Source organism: Centropristis striata, chromosome 21 (assembly GCF_030273125.1).
Source record: "Centropristis striata isolate RG_2023a ecotype Rhode Island chromosome 21, C.striata_1.0, whole genome shotgun sequence".
Taxonomy (NCBI): Eukaryota; Metazoa; Chordata; class Actinopteri; order Perciformes; family Serranidae; genus Centropristis; species Centropristis striata.
In genome coordinates, this window is record NC_081537.1 from 15,404,065 (window position 1) to 15,422,043 (window position 17,979).

The window sequence follows — 17,979 nt, forward strand, 5'->3', positions numbered from 1 at the left end:
ATGCATTTTTTATACTAGCCTATCCTGAAGTTACAAGTTGTTATAATATCGAGATAGCATTTCAACAGCAAAATAAAGAAAAATTCCTGTGATAAAGTAGTCTTTTTTGCTATTTAGTTTACTAAGCATTAAGCATTAAATTGGTGAATGCAGAATTTAATGTGAAAATATCAGAGAAGTTCTATGACATTACAGGATAGCATTATTCCTGTTAATTTTTACTCTTCAGTGAAAACATGCTAGTAGTTTTTTTTAAATATGCGATTATTTTCATGTTAAATGTTGGCAGTTAACATGAGATGTTACCAACGTCAATTTACAGATCTCGAGAGGATACATTTTTAGTTTGACTCAAAGTTTACTTGAACTTCATGGTGAAATGAAGTGTTTTACATGAATCATGGATGCATTTAACTGGAGTACGCTGTGCTTGCTGTCATGAACGCTCCTCTGCTTGAATACCAAACAATAGTCTTAAAAGCAGCGTGGAGGAATGAGTGATGCTGCTGCTGCCAATCATATCAAGAGGCAAACAGTCTTTGCACAATGTGCTTGTCTGCAGTGTGGCAACAGGTTTTTATTTTCCAAACCACACACACGCTGCAGATGTGTATTTTAAGTAGGAACTATTTGACTGTTTGGGCATGAAATCTCTGATGAAGACAATCTTGTCAAATCATGTTACTCAAGCCTGACGTTTGTTTTTTTGAAACTAGTACCAGAATATCAGGCTGGATTCCAGTGAAATATTCAACATGATGTTCTTGCATGTTTCTGATTCAGTTAGCACAGAGGGAGAGCGCTGCCACTGAGCAGAGTTTTGCCTGAAATCAGCAGTATTCCTGCAGGATTCCTTCAAATTAATGACAGGGTGACATCTGGGCATATCCTCTTCACATTAAACCTCCCAGCTCCTGTTGTGATTTTATATGCTGTCTGAGCAGCCTTATGTTCCTGTGTGCAGCTTTAAACCCACAGAACACATGCACCTCTGATCTGTATATCTTGTTTATTTTGCACAGCTGCTCCTACACTTCACCTGCTGGATGGGAGTTTCCAAGGCTACATAGCGGATAGAAAGGAGTCTATTATAATATTATAATAGACTCATTATACTATTATTAAATCTACCACAAAAAAAAGTTAAATCATTAACTAGGACCATTATAATGGTTTATAATACGTCATTGTCTCGGATAACTTACAATCCAGATGTCCGATGACTTAAATCCTTCATCTGGTTAATAAACTACCAAGATCTAAAAATTGTATCATAAAAAGGTGGCTTAAAACCGGATACAATTTATTACTTTATATGGCAGATCACCACAGGGTTGATGCATGGGAAAAGGGAATATAATGCAATTTACAGGCAACCAAAGCAAACAGGCTTAACATGACGGATTTATTTGTGTTTAAAAACTGTTGGAAACATTTGAGGCACAACTCACACAGCTTACACAACTCAGTAAAATATAGAACCTAGGTCAAGTTGGGTTTTTTTTAGACATTTCAAGACTCACTGTCCTCAACTTCCCTCTAAAGTACCTGCTTGAAAGTCCATGCCAGTTTTTGTTTGATGATGATAAGTAAAATCAGAGATAATGTAAAGTAAGTTTTAAAAAAAGATATAAATAAAATTTATCCTCATTTTACCTCTCATATGTTATATTTGCAACATTTAAACATTTTAGCATGATTTTGTTTTGGAAAAACATAATTTTCAAGATCAGATTTTATGTTTTTTGTGTTCAAAATGTTGAGGTCATATCAGGTCATATAGGTAAGGTTGTGCTGAAAAATATATACCAACATGGCATGGTAAACATTTTTTAAGTGGTACGTATATACAAGTATTTCAAATGGTCCAAATCGCCCCAAACTCCAAACGGTTAAAGTCCCCTGGCATGATGAGTTTATATTTGTCACACCGTGGTGAGGTCTTGGGTTTTTTATGTTTGGTCTTGTCACTGCCTGACAATATTAATGTCAGTTTTGTAAGTCCATAATAAACATGCCCTTTTTTAACTTGTATATGTGTCATACAACACATGTGTTGCAATTCAGAATATGTGAAAACTAGTTAGCACAGAAAGTTAAAAAAAAAAAGTTGCTAAAAGTAGTTGATGTCCAGTCCCACCACATGATCTGAATGCTTGAAAGTTGAAGGTAGAAGGTTGACTTTGGGATACATCCAGTTGGTGATTTGAAGAGGGATGAGGGCAGAGGCTATCCACGTTGTTAGCAGAGAGCATGCATGGCAGAGGGTTTGTTTAGTTGCATATGTTAGTCTAGTCTGCCTGACCCATTGATCTTTTATCTGACTGAGGTTTGTGCAAGTTAGGATCTATGACCTCGACTACCGCTCTGAAATAACAGTAGCCTAAATGCGCTGCATATTGATGAATCCATGGCACTGTCTGTGGTGCTGAAGTAGCAGACGTACTTGTAAATGCGATTGTTTCTTGTGTCTTTCTTGCAGTTTTATCTTGGATCCATAATATTCTTAAATCTGTATCGCTAGGTTAGTACTGGATATTTAAAAAAAGGCTGAGAACCATTAAACTACAGTCTGTGGTGTACCATTCCAGGTAATCATTCTTGTAAAGTAACAATAAAATAGCCTGACTGTGACATGGGATCTATTGTACAGTAGAAACGGTGCTGCAACCATCCACTCCCTGCAGCCCTCTCAGCGATGATGGCGAAGATGTTTGGAGTTGAATGGAGTGGTCATAGCCACATCTTGCATTATAGATAAGGCATAGAGAGGGTCTTGAGTGGATGGATAGACCTCTTGAGTGCCCTCTGTGTGTGATTTTGTGTCTTAACAGAGTGCACCACAAATTCTAATTACTTATTTTCCAGTCCCATAATGTAACCACTGAGCCAGTGTGGTTTTAAACCACAAGCTAAAACATGACGTATGAATCCTCTACAGCCTGATAACTTTCTGTGTCTTTCGTCCTGTTGAAAATATTTTAAGTCCATGAATTTGGTAGCCACCGGAGACACCCATTTCGCTCTATTTTTTGTCAAAAATGTTTTCACTTTCCAGTGAAGAGTTTTGGCAAAAGTGAAGGCCAGACTTTTGTCATTGCCTCCTTTTGTTTCTTTTCAAAACAAGTTTTCAAAATCCCCCTTTTGCTATGTGAAACAATAACAACAATCTCCAAGCTACCAACCTTCACACAATTTTTTGAAGATTAAGATTATGCAGTAATGTCTCCTTTGCTCTTTCTGTGAGTGGTTGTAAAGATATGTGAAGAATATGTTTGTAGCATTTGCTCTCTAACAGCAGGTTCTTGCATGTTTACCCCACAATTATGGAAAAAAAAAATCATATTCTAAGACCCCTTGGTCCCAATAATGGAGGATCAGGTGAATGTTAGAGCCACCTACAGCTATTAAATTGTCTGTGGTTTTAATGAGTCCAGTGAGCTCCCTCAGAGATAAAGTATAGGCAGGCTTCACTGCTGGGGCACTAATAATCAAATTATGTTTGTTTTTATTAGTAGAAGTCATTTCACATAGTCAACATATGTCCTTTAATGTTTTATCTGGGTTTTTCTTTTACAGGAATACCATTTTAAGGCCAGGGCTCTCATTTCCATTTGCAAATATTCCCCAAAATAAGTGCAGTATTTTGAGAGACACAATCCCAGCATCCTGGGCTTAGCGCCACCCAAGAAGATTGGTTTAAAGAAATACAAACAACTAAAATAAAGTTTAAATTACATTTTTAGGACATAGAATATACAGTCCCTGCTGGGGTATTTTTTATACATCCGGGAAATGTGAAATGTGAAATTACAGTATTTGTCACAGGTGAAAGACTTTATGAGCATCATCTAGAGGCCTTTGCCTTTCATATAAGCCATTTCTGATTCCAGTTGATCAACTACAAGTCAAGTTATTATTTGTTGTTCCTACAACTTGGATAAGCCACAAGACTTTTGTCAGGGACTGTAAATTAAGAACAATATAATGTTACATTAATACATTTAAAGCATGTTTAAAAAAAACAGTGGTATGCTCTGAAACAGAACTTTAACAACTAATACACTAAGTTCATTCTGACGAGTGTTATAGAAAAGTTACAACCAAAGTTAACACTTCTGCAGGCATGTCATGTCATCACCCAGACTTACTGTCTCTCTCAGTCAGACTGCTCAGTTACACATGCACCAGTAGCTGAGAGACGGACTGGGTGTCCCCTGAGAGCAGAGATGCATCCAGGCCATTGATTTTCAATGTACCCTTGGTCTTCTAATGGGCTGCATGAGCAGAAGAGAGCCAGACCAGGGTGACTGGGGCGCAGGCTACCAAAAACCTACTGACACTCATTTTGTCCAGCATGCCGTCTCCTATACATGAACACTTAAAACTCCACTCCACTTTAACACTATATATCCCTCTGTCCCTTCACTGTCTCTATTTATATATTTTACCACTACTCTAATCTCTCTGAGCACTTACTCATATGCTTACTCATATAAACATACACACCCCTGCAAATGTTTAGTTGGAACAGCACTTGGACTAAAAACCCAGTTCCTCCTGCTAACTGCACGTTTATCCAAAAAGCCTCTGAAACACATCAAGCTATTTTCTCATTCCTGTCATGAAGCCAGGTGCCACTCACACACAGATGCTTGCTTGGAGCACATCTGGGTAGTGCTTTCAAGCAGCCAATGTGTAATTGGGGTCATAAAAGATGCTCATGAATGAATGATGGATTGTTAAGGCATAGACTGTGTCGACAGGGGATGGATGGATGGATGGATGCCACAAGGTATTTAAAGTGCAGGTGATGTTTGCACAGTATTTGGCAGAAAGAGTGTGTATAACAAGCATCTGTGTGTGTTTTAAAGTGGCATGTTCTTATTGACTTGTCAAGCCCTCAAGGAAGTCATCACAGAAGATTCAGGCGCTCCCGAATAGGAAGCCGCCTGGAGGGCAGAGTTCAAGGCGGCAAACCTCAATGCGTTCCTTTCATTGCTCACTGTTTTAAGGTGTGACAATGCAGGTTCAGCCGGTTGCTTTATCGACTCTGACTTCACCCTTTCACATGCTCAGCTCAGCTGTGAAACCTGTATGTTTTGAAGTCCTGTGTTTTTGTGGCAAGATTATCCTGCAGGCGCGAGAGCAGCTGCTTTTTGTCGTCAGCCAGCCACAGAGGAAAATAGATGTAGAGGAGACTTTATTTGCAGCAACAGTATATAAAAAAATAAAATTAAAAAAAAGAACAGCAAAACGTCAAACCCCAATGTCAAACCCAGTTATGTGTGTTATTAAATCATGAACTAAATAGTAATGCTGTGGAGAAGTTGCTAATTATTCAGCATAATTATCCCTCTAAAGCCAACATTGACAAAGATATGCCTGGACATTTGCCAAATGCATTCTTTTATTTCAGTCAGTATCTATTGTCACACATCACGTGATTTAGAGTATCTTTCCTCATCATCATGCATGACCTTTGTGTGAGCCGACTTTATCTGATATTAAAAAAATGCCCAATGAAAAACAAAACTTGTTTCCTTGTAGAACTCCAAAGTCAACCAGGATTGTTTTTTGAAAAGTTGTATTTAGGTTTTTGCAGAAGAATTTTATGCAAATACACCTTTTAGTTGGGTGAGTTACAGCTTTTTAGATTTTAAATATATTATTGGATATTGCCCTGGTCAAAACATATGGCAACAATACATATGGTATTATGGTAACTATTGTAAATCTCTGTATCACGTGATCACACCCACCGTTGGTGCTGATTATCGTAATGGCATCATTCATAAGGACTCAGAAAGCTGAGAATTTCACAGTTCAGACACAATTTAATGATTGTCTCTACAGAATTAATGGTAACAAAGTTATTAGTCTAGTCTTTTGAGAGTTAATCAGGATGTGACTGCAATTAAAATGTGAATTGTGTTGCTAAACCAGCTTAATTAAGAAGAGTTTTTTTCTATGTGGGGCACAACACATATATTATCACCTTTAGTTGATATGAGAGGGGACAGCAGTATGGGTGGGTGGACTGACAAATAATTAACTCAGCTAATTGAACTTTGGCATAAAATGTATTATATTATAATATTATAATCACTCCTACTGTCTGTGTTTTTGTTTAATAGGTGACCATGTTATTGGTGACTTTCAGCTGCATCTATGGTTGTTTCAGTAACTTGCCTAAATGTAAGCGTAGGTAATAAACACAGAGCAAACATATTTTACATTGACAAAAGGATTTTGTTGTATGTTTGTGTTTTCAACAGCTTTCGACGCTACAAGCAACCACAAAGAAGCTGACAGTGACCAGTTAACAAGGTCACTCGTTAAACCAAAACCCTAGTTTGCTAGACTTTTTTAGACTTTTATGTCAAAAGTTAAGTTACAATTAAAGTAAAGGTAAAAAGTAGAAAAAAATAACAGCTTGAATTCAATAGCAACTTGTTAACTTCTGGCTCCCCTGGGGTCACGTATACCCACATCTGAGTCATCTGTTTAAAAAATAACCTCACAGTTTAGTTCCCCACATTTTATATAAAGGCAATCTTTTTTTATTGTGTACTTTCCCCCCAAAACTTGTTATACTGGGCCCATCATTTTGTGCTTGACCTGTTATTCACATGTGCACTCATAAAGTTAAAAGACAACCAGAACAGGTCTGTTTTAATGCCACGTTTAATATTATCACACGACACATAATTACTAGAAATGTGATTTCCGGACACACTCACAATTAACTCCAGATAATTAATTAAGAATGTAAAGGTCACCCCTGGAGTCTGTATATTAATCTAATTTATGACCTTTTTAAGAGTCACATTGTCAAATTGGTGATAATTGACCAGATGCTTGCAAAATTACACTCAGCAGGACCAAGTCCTTTTTTTTTTGTCACAGCCCATAAAGACAGATTAGAGTGAGTCATCTGAAGTGCCAGGACACACGGGGGTAAAGATGGAGGCAGCTTGGGATTTTCACAGGAAATGAGAAAAAGATTTAGTGAGAAGTAGAGGAGAGACATAAAGACAGATAGAGACTGACAAAGAAAACGCAAGGTAAGCTAATCAGGTGCAAGAGTGCTGAGAGGGCAGTGCCCCAATACAGTGGGACTCCTGACCTTGGCTTGTTGGAAACAGAGAGAAGAAGAGAGTGGTGAGGAGGCGGCTGCCAGAGTTATAAAGAATGAATGAAATTAAAGAGAGGGAGAGAAAAAGTGCAAAAGGGCAAATCAAGTCATGAAAAGTGTATTATAGCCCACAAGGTCGGCTTGGATCACATTTTAAGTTCACAGTCTTGTTATTTATTTCACTTGGAGATTAAAGGTCTCTCGCTACACAACTGCTGTGTCATCATAATCAACACTGCACGCACACGGAGACTAATTTGTTTTTTGTTTTATGGTAATTTGAGCCAACAATCGCCTTTTGATGACTCCACAAGGCACGTTGCACATTAAAATATTGCAGAAGCTTCTTACAAAGCACAATTTGACTTATTACTTCAGTAATTTGTTATGAGCAGAAATTATTTGTTCATTTGTTTCCAAGTGTTTCCCAAAAGGCTTTTGATTTCAAACACATCATTTTTTTCCAGCACCATGCAGCACAGAAAGGAAGACTTGTATGCAAATACAAAATACAGTGAAAGGAGGGGTGAGTGTTTGACAGGTGGATCGTGATGAATGCAGCAGTTGCAGTGGATTGTGGGAGAACTGGTGCATACGGTTCATTCTTGCTGGTTATTCTGGCCCATTAGTATTTTAACCCCGGCATAGACAAGAGTCAAATCGAAGCAAATTTGAAGCAAATTTTTGATAAAAGAAAATGCAAATTAGGGACGTTTACATAAACTGGTTTAGAGTAAATAAACAAAGCTGCATAAACATTCTTTCGTCAGAAGATGGCAGTGTGTAAGAGAGAGAAAGAAAAAAAAAAGAGTTTACCAATCGGACAGCTTTGGCCACCCATGAGAGAAAACGGAGAGAAGTCTTCAAGAATTGAATTAAATTGGGCAACTTATAATTGTTCTTTTGTTTTTTCCGGCAGGGTGGCAACAGCTGATCAGTCGTGTAATTAAATGTTCGCTACGTCAGATCGTATTAATAAAAAGTGCTTCCATCTCCTGTTTAGCGATTTTTTTTCCGAAAAAGACAAAAAACACCTCAGATGAGCGTAAAAAGTTGTCAGCACATTTTCAAAAGTTTTATCCAATTTTGGAGTTTCCATCAAGCTCTTCTCATGCGAACCTTCAAAATGCAAATAGAAATTTGTCGATAGAAACACAACCACTGTATCTATGACAGCTCTGCAAACTCTGCTTTGGAAGCTCAAGTGACACGATCAAAAGCTCCAGAACAGCTTCCAAATGGACCTTGCGTTGAGGCTCGAGGCTCGAAAGCTCTTTGAATCTCATCTTGGCTCGTTCTGACTCTTAATCTTTATACGGCTCCACGTGCAACCCAGCATGAAAGACAGAAAAGGAAAGAGATGAAGATGGAAGAAAGATTGAAAGGAGAACGAAAGCTAACAGAGATGTACGCACAGAAGACCGAGGGAGGAAATTAGTTTGGCAGGAAGAAGGAAAAAAAGAAATAAGAGTTTAACCTATGAAGCGGGGAGTCTGAGAGCGAGCATGTGAGGGTGGAGAGGAGAGAGGCAGGAGGTTGAGGAGGCGGTGGGCGGTGTAGCGAGATGAAGAATGAAGGAGACAGGGGGCAAGTGTTTGGTCACACAGCAAGTGCCTGATTAATTAAATCCACTGTTTGTTTCTGCACAATGAGCGGGCAGCTTGGAGGCTCGTTCTGGCACGTTGCCTAGCACTCTCTCACTTTCACAACACTGCTTATCTTCTTATCTGCCCTTCTCCAATCTGTTATCCACACAGGAGCTCTGGCCTTATATCTTAAAATCTGTGATGCGTTTGTTTTCCTTTATCATCTGTATTTGCTTGTTTGTTGGATTCCCTAAAGCTATTTACATCAAATCTGTTTAGTTAAAATGCACTTTTTCAACACAAATTAGATTTTTATACGGTACTACTTTAAAACTGAACCAAACACTCTCACTAATCCTTTTCATTACTGGCTTTAAGATGCTGTAACAGCCTCCTTTTAACATGAATCCAGATGCCATAAGGCATCTATAGGTGCCAACCATGTCATGCTAGCTTGTTAGGAAGGGGGCCATATAACGCTTCAAAGTAAGGCTAAATTTTAGCGCGGGAAAAACTGACAAAGACATTTCTAGGGGGTCACTTAACCTCTGATCTCAAGATATCTGAATGAAAATGTGTTCTATGGATACGTGTCTCTCCTTTACCAACATGCCCACTTTATGCTTATCCCATGTAGTTCGGGGCAAATACCATGCAGTTTTTGCATGCAATTTTAAAGTGTTGCATCTACCTATTCTAATGGTGTATTTAAATATTTATGCATACTGGGGTCCCTAAATACTCTTAGAATTGCATATATTGGGTATGTCTGAAAGGCTGAGATCTATGTAGATTGAATGAGCCCAATTTAATTAATGCATGATGATATTAGTCTCCATAGTAGCATTTCATTTTAGTAACGCTCACTGTATAAAATGTTCTGATTTGACCTCTAGGATAATGGCAGCCTCATAAAACATTATTACAATAGTATAATATATTGGTAAGCTCCTCAACAGTTTCCAGAACAGAATAGCTCCCAATCCAATCAATGAAAAATACAATTCAAAATGACACAAAATGTCAAAGGTGTTTGATAACAAATCACAGCCTGGATTTACTTGGGGTCTTAATGTTTTGGAAGAATTTTGACAATTTTTGTTAATTCTAGAGAGTTTAAAAAATGTTTAAATTTAGCACCAAATCTGTGCAACAAACCCTAAAATTGCTGAACAACTTATGTGACATAATTGAGCATGGGAGTGGTCATCATATACTGCAATTGTAATGTTCTAAGCCCTTAAACTCTAAACTTTCAAAAGAGTGTCTATGATCTTCCCAAAAACGTAACAGATTTTTAAATCCTACTTGTTTGATGTCTGAGTTTCAGCTGCGGCCTGTTTCTGGGTGGTTCAGTTCACCTGATGCCATGCAAACTGCACACTCAGGACATGTCAGACACTGGCATATACACAGACAAACTGAATGGTAACAAACATTTGCCCGGCTGTCTCTTACGCATGCCTGCACATGCCTGTGAATACACACACGCACACAGACAGCAGCAGACATTATATACTTACTCAAACAAAACAGCGATTGCGTAAGAAATAGCAAATGTAAAAAACAGAAGTTCAAGACTCAAGGGTATTACTGTCACTGTTACAGCAGCACACACACAAAAAAGCATTCTTGTAAGCACTCCAAGTGACTGTAATCCCCAAATTCATTCATTAGTAAGAAGAGGCAGGTACCAGGGGGAATTGTGTTAATACTGATGAAGGTGCCGAAGCAGCCGTCTCCTGAGACAGACCCCAAATAGCTCGAAGGGACGCTGCAAGGCAACGCAGGCGTCTCTTCTCAGAGCTGGAAGAAGCCAGCTCAGGTCAGACAGGGATTACCTGCCATAATCTACATCATTCATTTGGTTTTTGACAGAAATCCAATTAATTATATTACAAAAACAAACAAACAGGCTCCCTGTTGCCCCCTGTTTCCAGCCTTAATGCTAAGCTAACCTCTGTCGCTCCGTATTTATTGTACATAAATGAGATTGGTATTGATTTTCTCATCTGACGCTCAGCAGAAAATTCGATAAGTGTATTTTCCAAAATGATGACCACCAAGGTCCTTTCTTTACCTTTATCACTAGAGCTTTCAGTGAAATTTAGCCTATTTTCCAAGTTATAGCGAATGGTTATAAAAACAACAATAAATCAGTTATTATTGCTTTATAAATCAGTTAAAAGCCTTTTATACATTTGGCATTTCCGCTTCCAGGTTGTAAAGGAAAAAAGGTTTGGCTGGTGTGTTTCCTGCCATAAACTCTTTATAAAATATGTCTTATTAAAAAGTAATAATTTTCTTTCACAGTAACACTCATATGGAGATAATGGAGATTTGCTAAGTGTATTTATGGCGATGGTTTGCTGAGAAAACACCGTTCATCTTATTCACACACATTCACACCTGAGAGAGCTATGTCCGATATGTTGATCCTCTATTGTTTACAAGAAAGTGCCATGAATATGACATAATAAAGTCATGAATGGCAAGTGATTCACACAAAAACATGAATTGAATTGTTTTGTGTGGTGGAGTAAATTACAGTTTAAGCATTCCTTTAGTGTAATTGTTATTCACACAGCTGAGTGTGTGTTTGTGTATGTGAAACAACCAGCAATTTTAGAGGGTGTTGTTCAAACACAAGCGAGTGGCCTCACCCACTCCAAACCAACAGGCAGCACCAGCCTCAGCAGCTGCAGCTCTTAATCTCCACCTCGTCAAGCTGGTCTTTCTCTATGTCTATATGGGTGGAGGTTAATGGAACGCTGTGCATTAAAGCTGCTCTCTGTGGTTGTGTGAGAACAAGTTCTCGGGTGTTGTTATGTAAGGGGAAATGAAATGCGAAAGGGCCTGAAGGCTGACAAAGGGAGAAAGTTCACTTATAACTGGAGCCTGAAAGAATCTGACTGTTTGAGCTCCACAAACTCTCAGTTGTTTAAGTCTCGTCTCAAAAATGCAAAATGACTCTCAGATGCAAAATACTGATTTCGTGAGTCTAAAAATCAGCATTAAAACATCAGTCCTAACATATTATTGTTAATTTCATAGTTTTGAACAGCTGCCCAAAAGCCATATCAGCACTATGAGTGGACAAACAACTCTGCCATCAACATTTATTAACTCAAAATAACAAAATCCACTTACTTTAACTTTAATAGACTCAAAAACTACTACAAAATGGGCCAAAATAACCACGGACACACACACAAAAGACCAAAACCATTACAAAGAGACACAAAACAACTACAAAGAGACTCGAAATGACTACAAAGAGACTCAAAACAACTACAGAGAGACTCACGCACAATCACAATACAAGAAAATGATATAAAACCACAGAAAGATGCATAAAGACTACGAAGGGACACAAAAAACAACAACAAAAAAACTCAAAATGACTACAAAGAGACATAAAATGACCACAAAGAGATAGAAAACCAAGACCAAACCAAGAGGGATGTGTAACAACTACAAAGAGACACAAAACAACAACAAAAAGACACAAAGACACACAAAATTACTACAAAGAGAAACAAAACAACTAAAAAGAGGGGCAAACCCTAACCCTAAAAACGATCAAGACAACTACAAAGAGACACAAAATGACCACTAAGACACACAAAATGACAGAGAGATGGGTAACAACTACAAAGAGACACAAAACAGCAACAAAAAGAGGCTAAACAATAATAAAATCTGTGTACGAGAGGTGGTGGGGGCCTTTTGCACGCCTGTGCCCGGGGGCCCATTGTCTGATAATCCACCCATGTGATTTGGCTATGATGCCAAATTGTAACTGTTAATAAAAACATGTATCATGTAACCAGTTTTACAGCATTCATGAGTGGTGATTATGCTGTGACAGCTACTGGGAGCAGACATGTGTTGAATGACAAGTTGTTTACCCTCTCACAGAAATGATAAAACTCAGAAGCGGCTGTTCAAAACCAAATGTCACATTTACTGACACTGTGGTGACAGGACTGAAGGTATATCAATACAGTATGGTATTCTGTGCATGCTTACAGTGAATTATTGAATGTGAATTTAGTGTATTTATTTCAAATTGTCAACATATTATCCTGACACACTCGAGCTGTGGTTGCTAATGTTTTTGGCCCACAGCCTGGATGTTGTTGAGCGCTCCGAGGAGTCAGCTGCTTTCCAATCTGGAGCGCCTGTACCACTAACTTCTTCACGGGCCGATGACGTGGCACACTTGTCATCACATTGGTATGATAATCTTGCCACACAAAGGAGTGAAACCAAGCCAAAGAGCGTCTCACCTGAAGTGTCCCACATGTTGAGCTCGATCCTCTGTTTGTCGATCTCGAAGCTGGCTGTGTAGTTCTCGAACACGGTGGGAACATAGTTCTGAAATGAGACAGGCAAGGCTAAAATTAGATGAAAGCTTAATGGGGTGTTGTGTACGATGTGAAATTCAATTTAATTCAAGATAATGTAAGGTAGACAAGAAAACAATTATCTCAGTCAGCTGTAGTGCAGATGATAGATAGTGCACTGAACATCAGAGGCAGTGTGTGTGTGTGTGTGTGTAGGTGTTTTTGTGTGTGCAAAAAGTAAATGAGACCAATTCTGAGCTTTGACCTATCTCAAAACTCAGAAATTTAGTTTGACAACTCATTTAGTCTTTCTTATGGGTAACATACTGTTTACTGTATCTTTGTTATTTTTAATACAATATCTGCCAATTCATTAGATTTCATTTTGCTAATAGAGCTGCAATGATTAATCGACCAACTATTTTGATCATTGCCAAAAGTAATTTTTAATGCAAAATGGCAGAAAATGCTGTTTTCAGCCCGTCAAATATGGATATTTCCAGCTTTTCCCTGTTTTAAATCATATTTAAATGAATATCTTTGGACATCTGAAGACATGACCTTGGACTTTTAGAAGCTGAAATCGACATTTTAAAATATTTTCTGACTGATTTAATTGACCAAATAATTAATCGAGGAAATAATCCGCAGATTGATTTGTATTGAAAATAATCGTTACTGTCATAAATATGCTGACATTATAGACAAAATTGTAGCACATATTTGATGAAAATGAGATGTTCTTGTACTTATCCTTAAAAAACCTTGATAGTCCAAAATCCACTGCTCATTAAACACAACATGTTAGCTGCAAACCTAAACTTATTTTTAAGATGTGAATCATTAACTATTCCAGCAGCGTATTTTGTGAATTGTTTAATCCCACATGGAAACATTATAATTTAATATTTTAACGCCCACACTTTTTGTTTTTTAATTTTCATTTATCTGGCATACCCAAATGGAAAATGATAGGAGAACAAAATGAAGAGGCTTAATTTAAAAGTTCACATATTGTACTTTCAGAAAAAAATAATTTGTTTTGCATGTGGCTCAAATACAACCTAAACTACATAACTTCAAACGTGGCTCAAAAAGTTTGTTTTCTTACTGTATAATGAGTCATATTTGCATCATAATATCTAGGGCACACTTAATGCCAGAACAATGCAAATGAGCACATGCCTTCTACATCTCATCAACCACACCTGTGTAAAATTCCAGACATCAAGGCTTAACCCGGGAGTGTTTAGCTTGTGGTGCCAATGGAAATAATGACAATAATGTGTATAAAAAGAGGTATAGGGTAATACAGTAAAAAAAGAAAGAAAAAAAAGATGGTCACTGGGTAGGAGGGTGTTTCACACAATCTAAAAAGACAGGTGTTGACTCTGTGTGTTGATCAGAGACACTTCAGCTCAGAGGTTATTACTGTTTCAGTACCAGACTGCTCCCGCACCGACCGTATGACGCGCGCGATGCGCAAAAGCGCAAAAGCGCAAAAGCGCACAGATTTCTGTGGCAACTGGGCACTGATCAGGCAGGTAGAGCCTAAAGCCTGAACATGTCTTCATTTAATCAGTTTTTACATCATAATAGACCGCAAAGATCAAGCAAAAATCACGTTATAGAGAAAGAAATAACCTGTGTAAAGAATTCCTGATCATGGCAATAATTAGAAAGGAGCAAACCCACATTAGAAATAATAAACGTGATTGAATAACATCTTGCGTCAGTTCAGATAGTTTAGATGATACCAGCAGTAGGTTTGGAAGTTTCTGGCTGGATGGAGACTTTGTCGTGCCGTGTGGTTTCAAGGACTTCACTCTTGTGTTTATGTTTATAAAATCCTGTCTCTTACCTCCGGGTACGAGTCTTTGGCAAAAACGTGAAGGAGAGCCGTCTTGCCACACTGCGTATCGCCGACCACCACGATCTTACAGCGAAGTAATCCCTTATTATTGCTCTCCATCGTGCCCCCGAGTATCACTGAGTGCTTCTGTGTCGCTGCCTACTTGTCATTTAGCTCCAAACTAGTTGGGTGTCGAAGAGCAGCTCTGAATGTTGTAAATATTTTTTCCCGGGGGAAAAAAAAAGAAAAGAAAATGTTTTCAAAATCACTTCAGATCCAGAAAACTTCAGCTCCGCAGTCTGGTGTAGTTTCGGCTACATGCTCTGCGCAATGCTGCGCTCCTCTGCTCCAGCGGTGAAGTGAGGCACACGGACAACACCTGTCAAGGTACGTCCCTATAAACCGGCTTCCTGTGGGATTTTTCACAATAAAACCCTTCACATCACGACTAGTTCTCTATGAACGTATCAAATGGAGACATCATATTCTTGGGCTTTATTGGAAGGAACATCAGTTACACGGAAACAAATAAATACTACACAAATGTAGAGAATTATCCCTTCTTTTTTATTTTTATTTTTTGCTCCGCTGACTTGGAAAAAAAGGTTTAAATAAATAAATAAAATATTCATTATTCCCATTAATAAAAATGATAAGATTGAATACAATATACATAGATAGATAAGCATACATTATTAATCCACGATGGTATTTTTTGGTGTTCTAGCTGCAAAAATAAGAATAAGACACAATTTAAAAAATAGATACATGGAATTAACATATAAAATTGAATGAAATGAAAATAACAAAAACAGATAAAACGATAAAGGTATATACAATATATAAATAATAAGGATAATACAAAATACAAATAAAAAGGTTTGTAAAACTCTACATCAAATACTCAACGCTCCAAACTGAGCTATTATTTTGAAGCCAGAATCCTCATACTTCCGTTTTTCCCCTTGCTCTCTCTGGCTGTCTTCGTGTCTCAACCAGTGACAGGCATTAATTGTCCCCTACAGTAAACAAAATCACATACAGGATGAAATGTGGATGTTTAAAAAAAACAACAACCTGAGAAACCATAAAATTGTAGCCCGTATCTTTTTTAGTATTGCCACACAGTTTAATAGGTTAATGTATATTTTATACATACAATAAGTTTCTCACACTTTGTCATAGTCACTGTGCCGTGGAGAGCTTTACAATTGATCCTGCATAGACACATGTATCTTGACTGTTTGTATATATTATTTATACAAACAGAGAGAGAGAAAAACAAATCTGAAGAAAGTCTTTAGCTCCATCTTCTGGTCAAACTGAAGTACTCTTTTTTCTCCACAGGCTGATTGTAAATGAAAGTGTGCATCTGTTTTATCATGTAGTTGTCTATCTTAATTTGGAGAATTCCATGCCCCTCCTTTTGTTCTATTTAGTTAATTGTACATACAGAAACCATATATGTACAATTAACTTTCAATAAAATAAATATTATGTACTTATGCCTTGTTAGCCTATTATTGTTTCAAATTTTCACTTTCTTACTAAATTAAAAATAAACAAACTTACTAAAGTTCTTACTTAAACAACCACTATAAATATATATATATATATATATATATATATTAATAATAAATGACAAATAGCAGAAATGTATGTATATGATGTGTATAGAATGTATGTATATATCTTATTTTTTATATTCTTATTCTGTCTTCTATATCTATGTGTCTGTATCTTGAGTTGCTGTGACAACTACATTTCCCAACTGAGGGATGAATAAAGGCTTATTTTATCTTATCTTATCTTATCTTAATGGACTCATAAAAAACGTGGGAAATCCATAATAATAGCTAGATACTAATATAGATAATATAAAGAATATGCTCTCAATCTTCCACTAAGGAGGTGGTTCACTGAAGAGTGATGGTTAAAAACTGATTAAGGAAATGTCATAGTAAATATTCTAAATGGCAGAACGCATTTTTTTCCTCCTTACATTTGGGCCGGACTGGAAGCTTTGGCCTCCAGTTGATGATTGCTGATAGATATAACGTTTGTGTTGATAATATGTCTGTCATATTCCTGGCAACAACAATAATATTATCATGTTATGTTTTCACGTTTTCCAGCCTGTTGTCCCTGTTGAAAAATTTACTTTAGAGAACGACATTCGCTGTAGTGCTGGTTTGAATGTCTCAAAAGAAGTTGAAGTAGCAGGAATAGTTGAAAAAGTGGGAATGAGTCTTGTTAGTATGAATGTAATTGGAAGGTTGAATAATACCAGTAATGTTTTAGAAATAGTGCATATTTTAATCTCTTTTTGAAGAGCTGTTGCTGAACTGCAACATTGGTTTAAATGGTTGTGAAGCAGTTGCAGTAATGGCAATTTTTTAAAGTTAGTATAAATGTGATTGAAAAGTTTGCCATGTGTAATGTTTAAAGATATGTAAAATTTGCTAAAAGGTGGAGAAGATTCAGAAGATACATTTTTCTTCTTTAAAATGTTACCTTTAACACTATGCAAATTAAATCTACACTACTGATTCTGCTGTGTGTCCAGATTTATGCAGACAAACTCCTTGTCTTCATAGCTTGCTTATGTGTAGAAAAGAAGTGCAAAACTGTTGACCCCTCTTTATATTTAGAAAAAGGAATTTCCTGACCTTTAAGCACATCTCTATCTCTCTCATCAACCCTTCACTTCCTGTCTCAACACCCATAACGAGATGAGAAGGCAGCTTCAGTGTGCAGGGTGCAACAAGCATGCACAGTGTGAGTGAGTGTGTGTGTGTGTGTGTGTGTGTGTGTAGGTACATGCTGGGTGAAAAAAACGGCCATTATGAAGTAGACATAAAGTCTGTAGATGAATCTGTTATTATATATTATGATACGGTGCAATGCTTCTTCTTGAACAAAAACGTGTGTAAAACATACATATAAAGGGATTTATGATTGACTTCAGGCCTGCTCTCTTCATGTTGTTATTTATGCCTGTTGAAGTATTTCAATAGTGTAAGTGTCAGTGGACAATTATTAATGATAAGCCAA

At 37.3% G+C, this 17,979-nt stretch overlaps 1 protein-coding gene across 1 annotated transcript in view; it reads right to left on the reverse strand.

Annotated features, from left to right (window-relative positions):
- Window positions 1–15,261, reverse strand: part of LOC131960040 (rho-related GTP-binding protein RhoN-like) — a 37,798-nt gene extending 22,537 nt beyond the window's left edge. Inside the window, exons 1-2 of the mRNA XM_059325248.1 lie at window positions 14,935–15,261; window positions 13,017–13,104 (exon numbers count right to left, since the gene is read on the reverse strand). Coding sequence (XP_059181231.1) covers window positions 13,017–13,104; window positions 14,935–15,045 — 199 coding nt within the window. The 5' untranslated portion in view covers window positions 15,046–15,261. The remainder of the gene's footprint in view (window positions 1–13,016; window positions 13,105–14,934) is intronic.
- Between the last annotated feature and the right edge of the window lie 2,718 nt (window positions 15,262–17,979).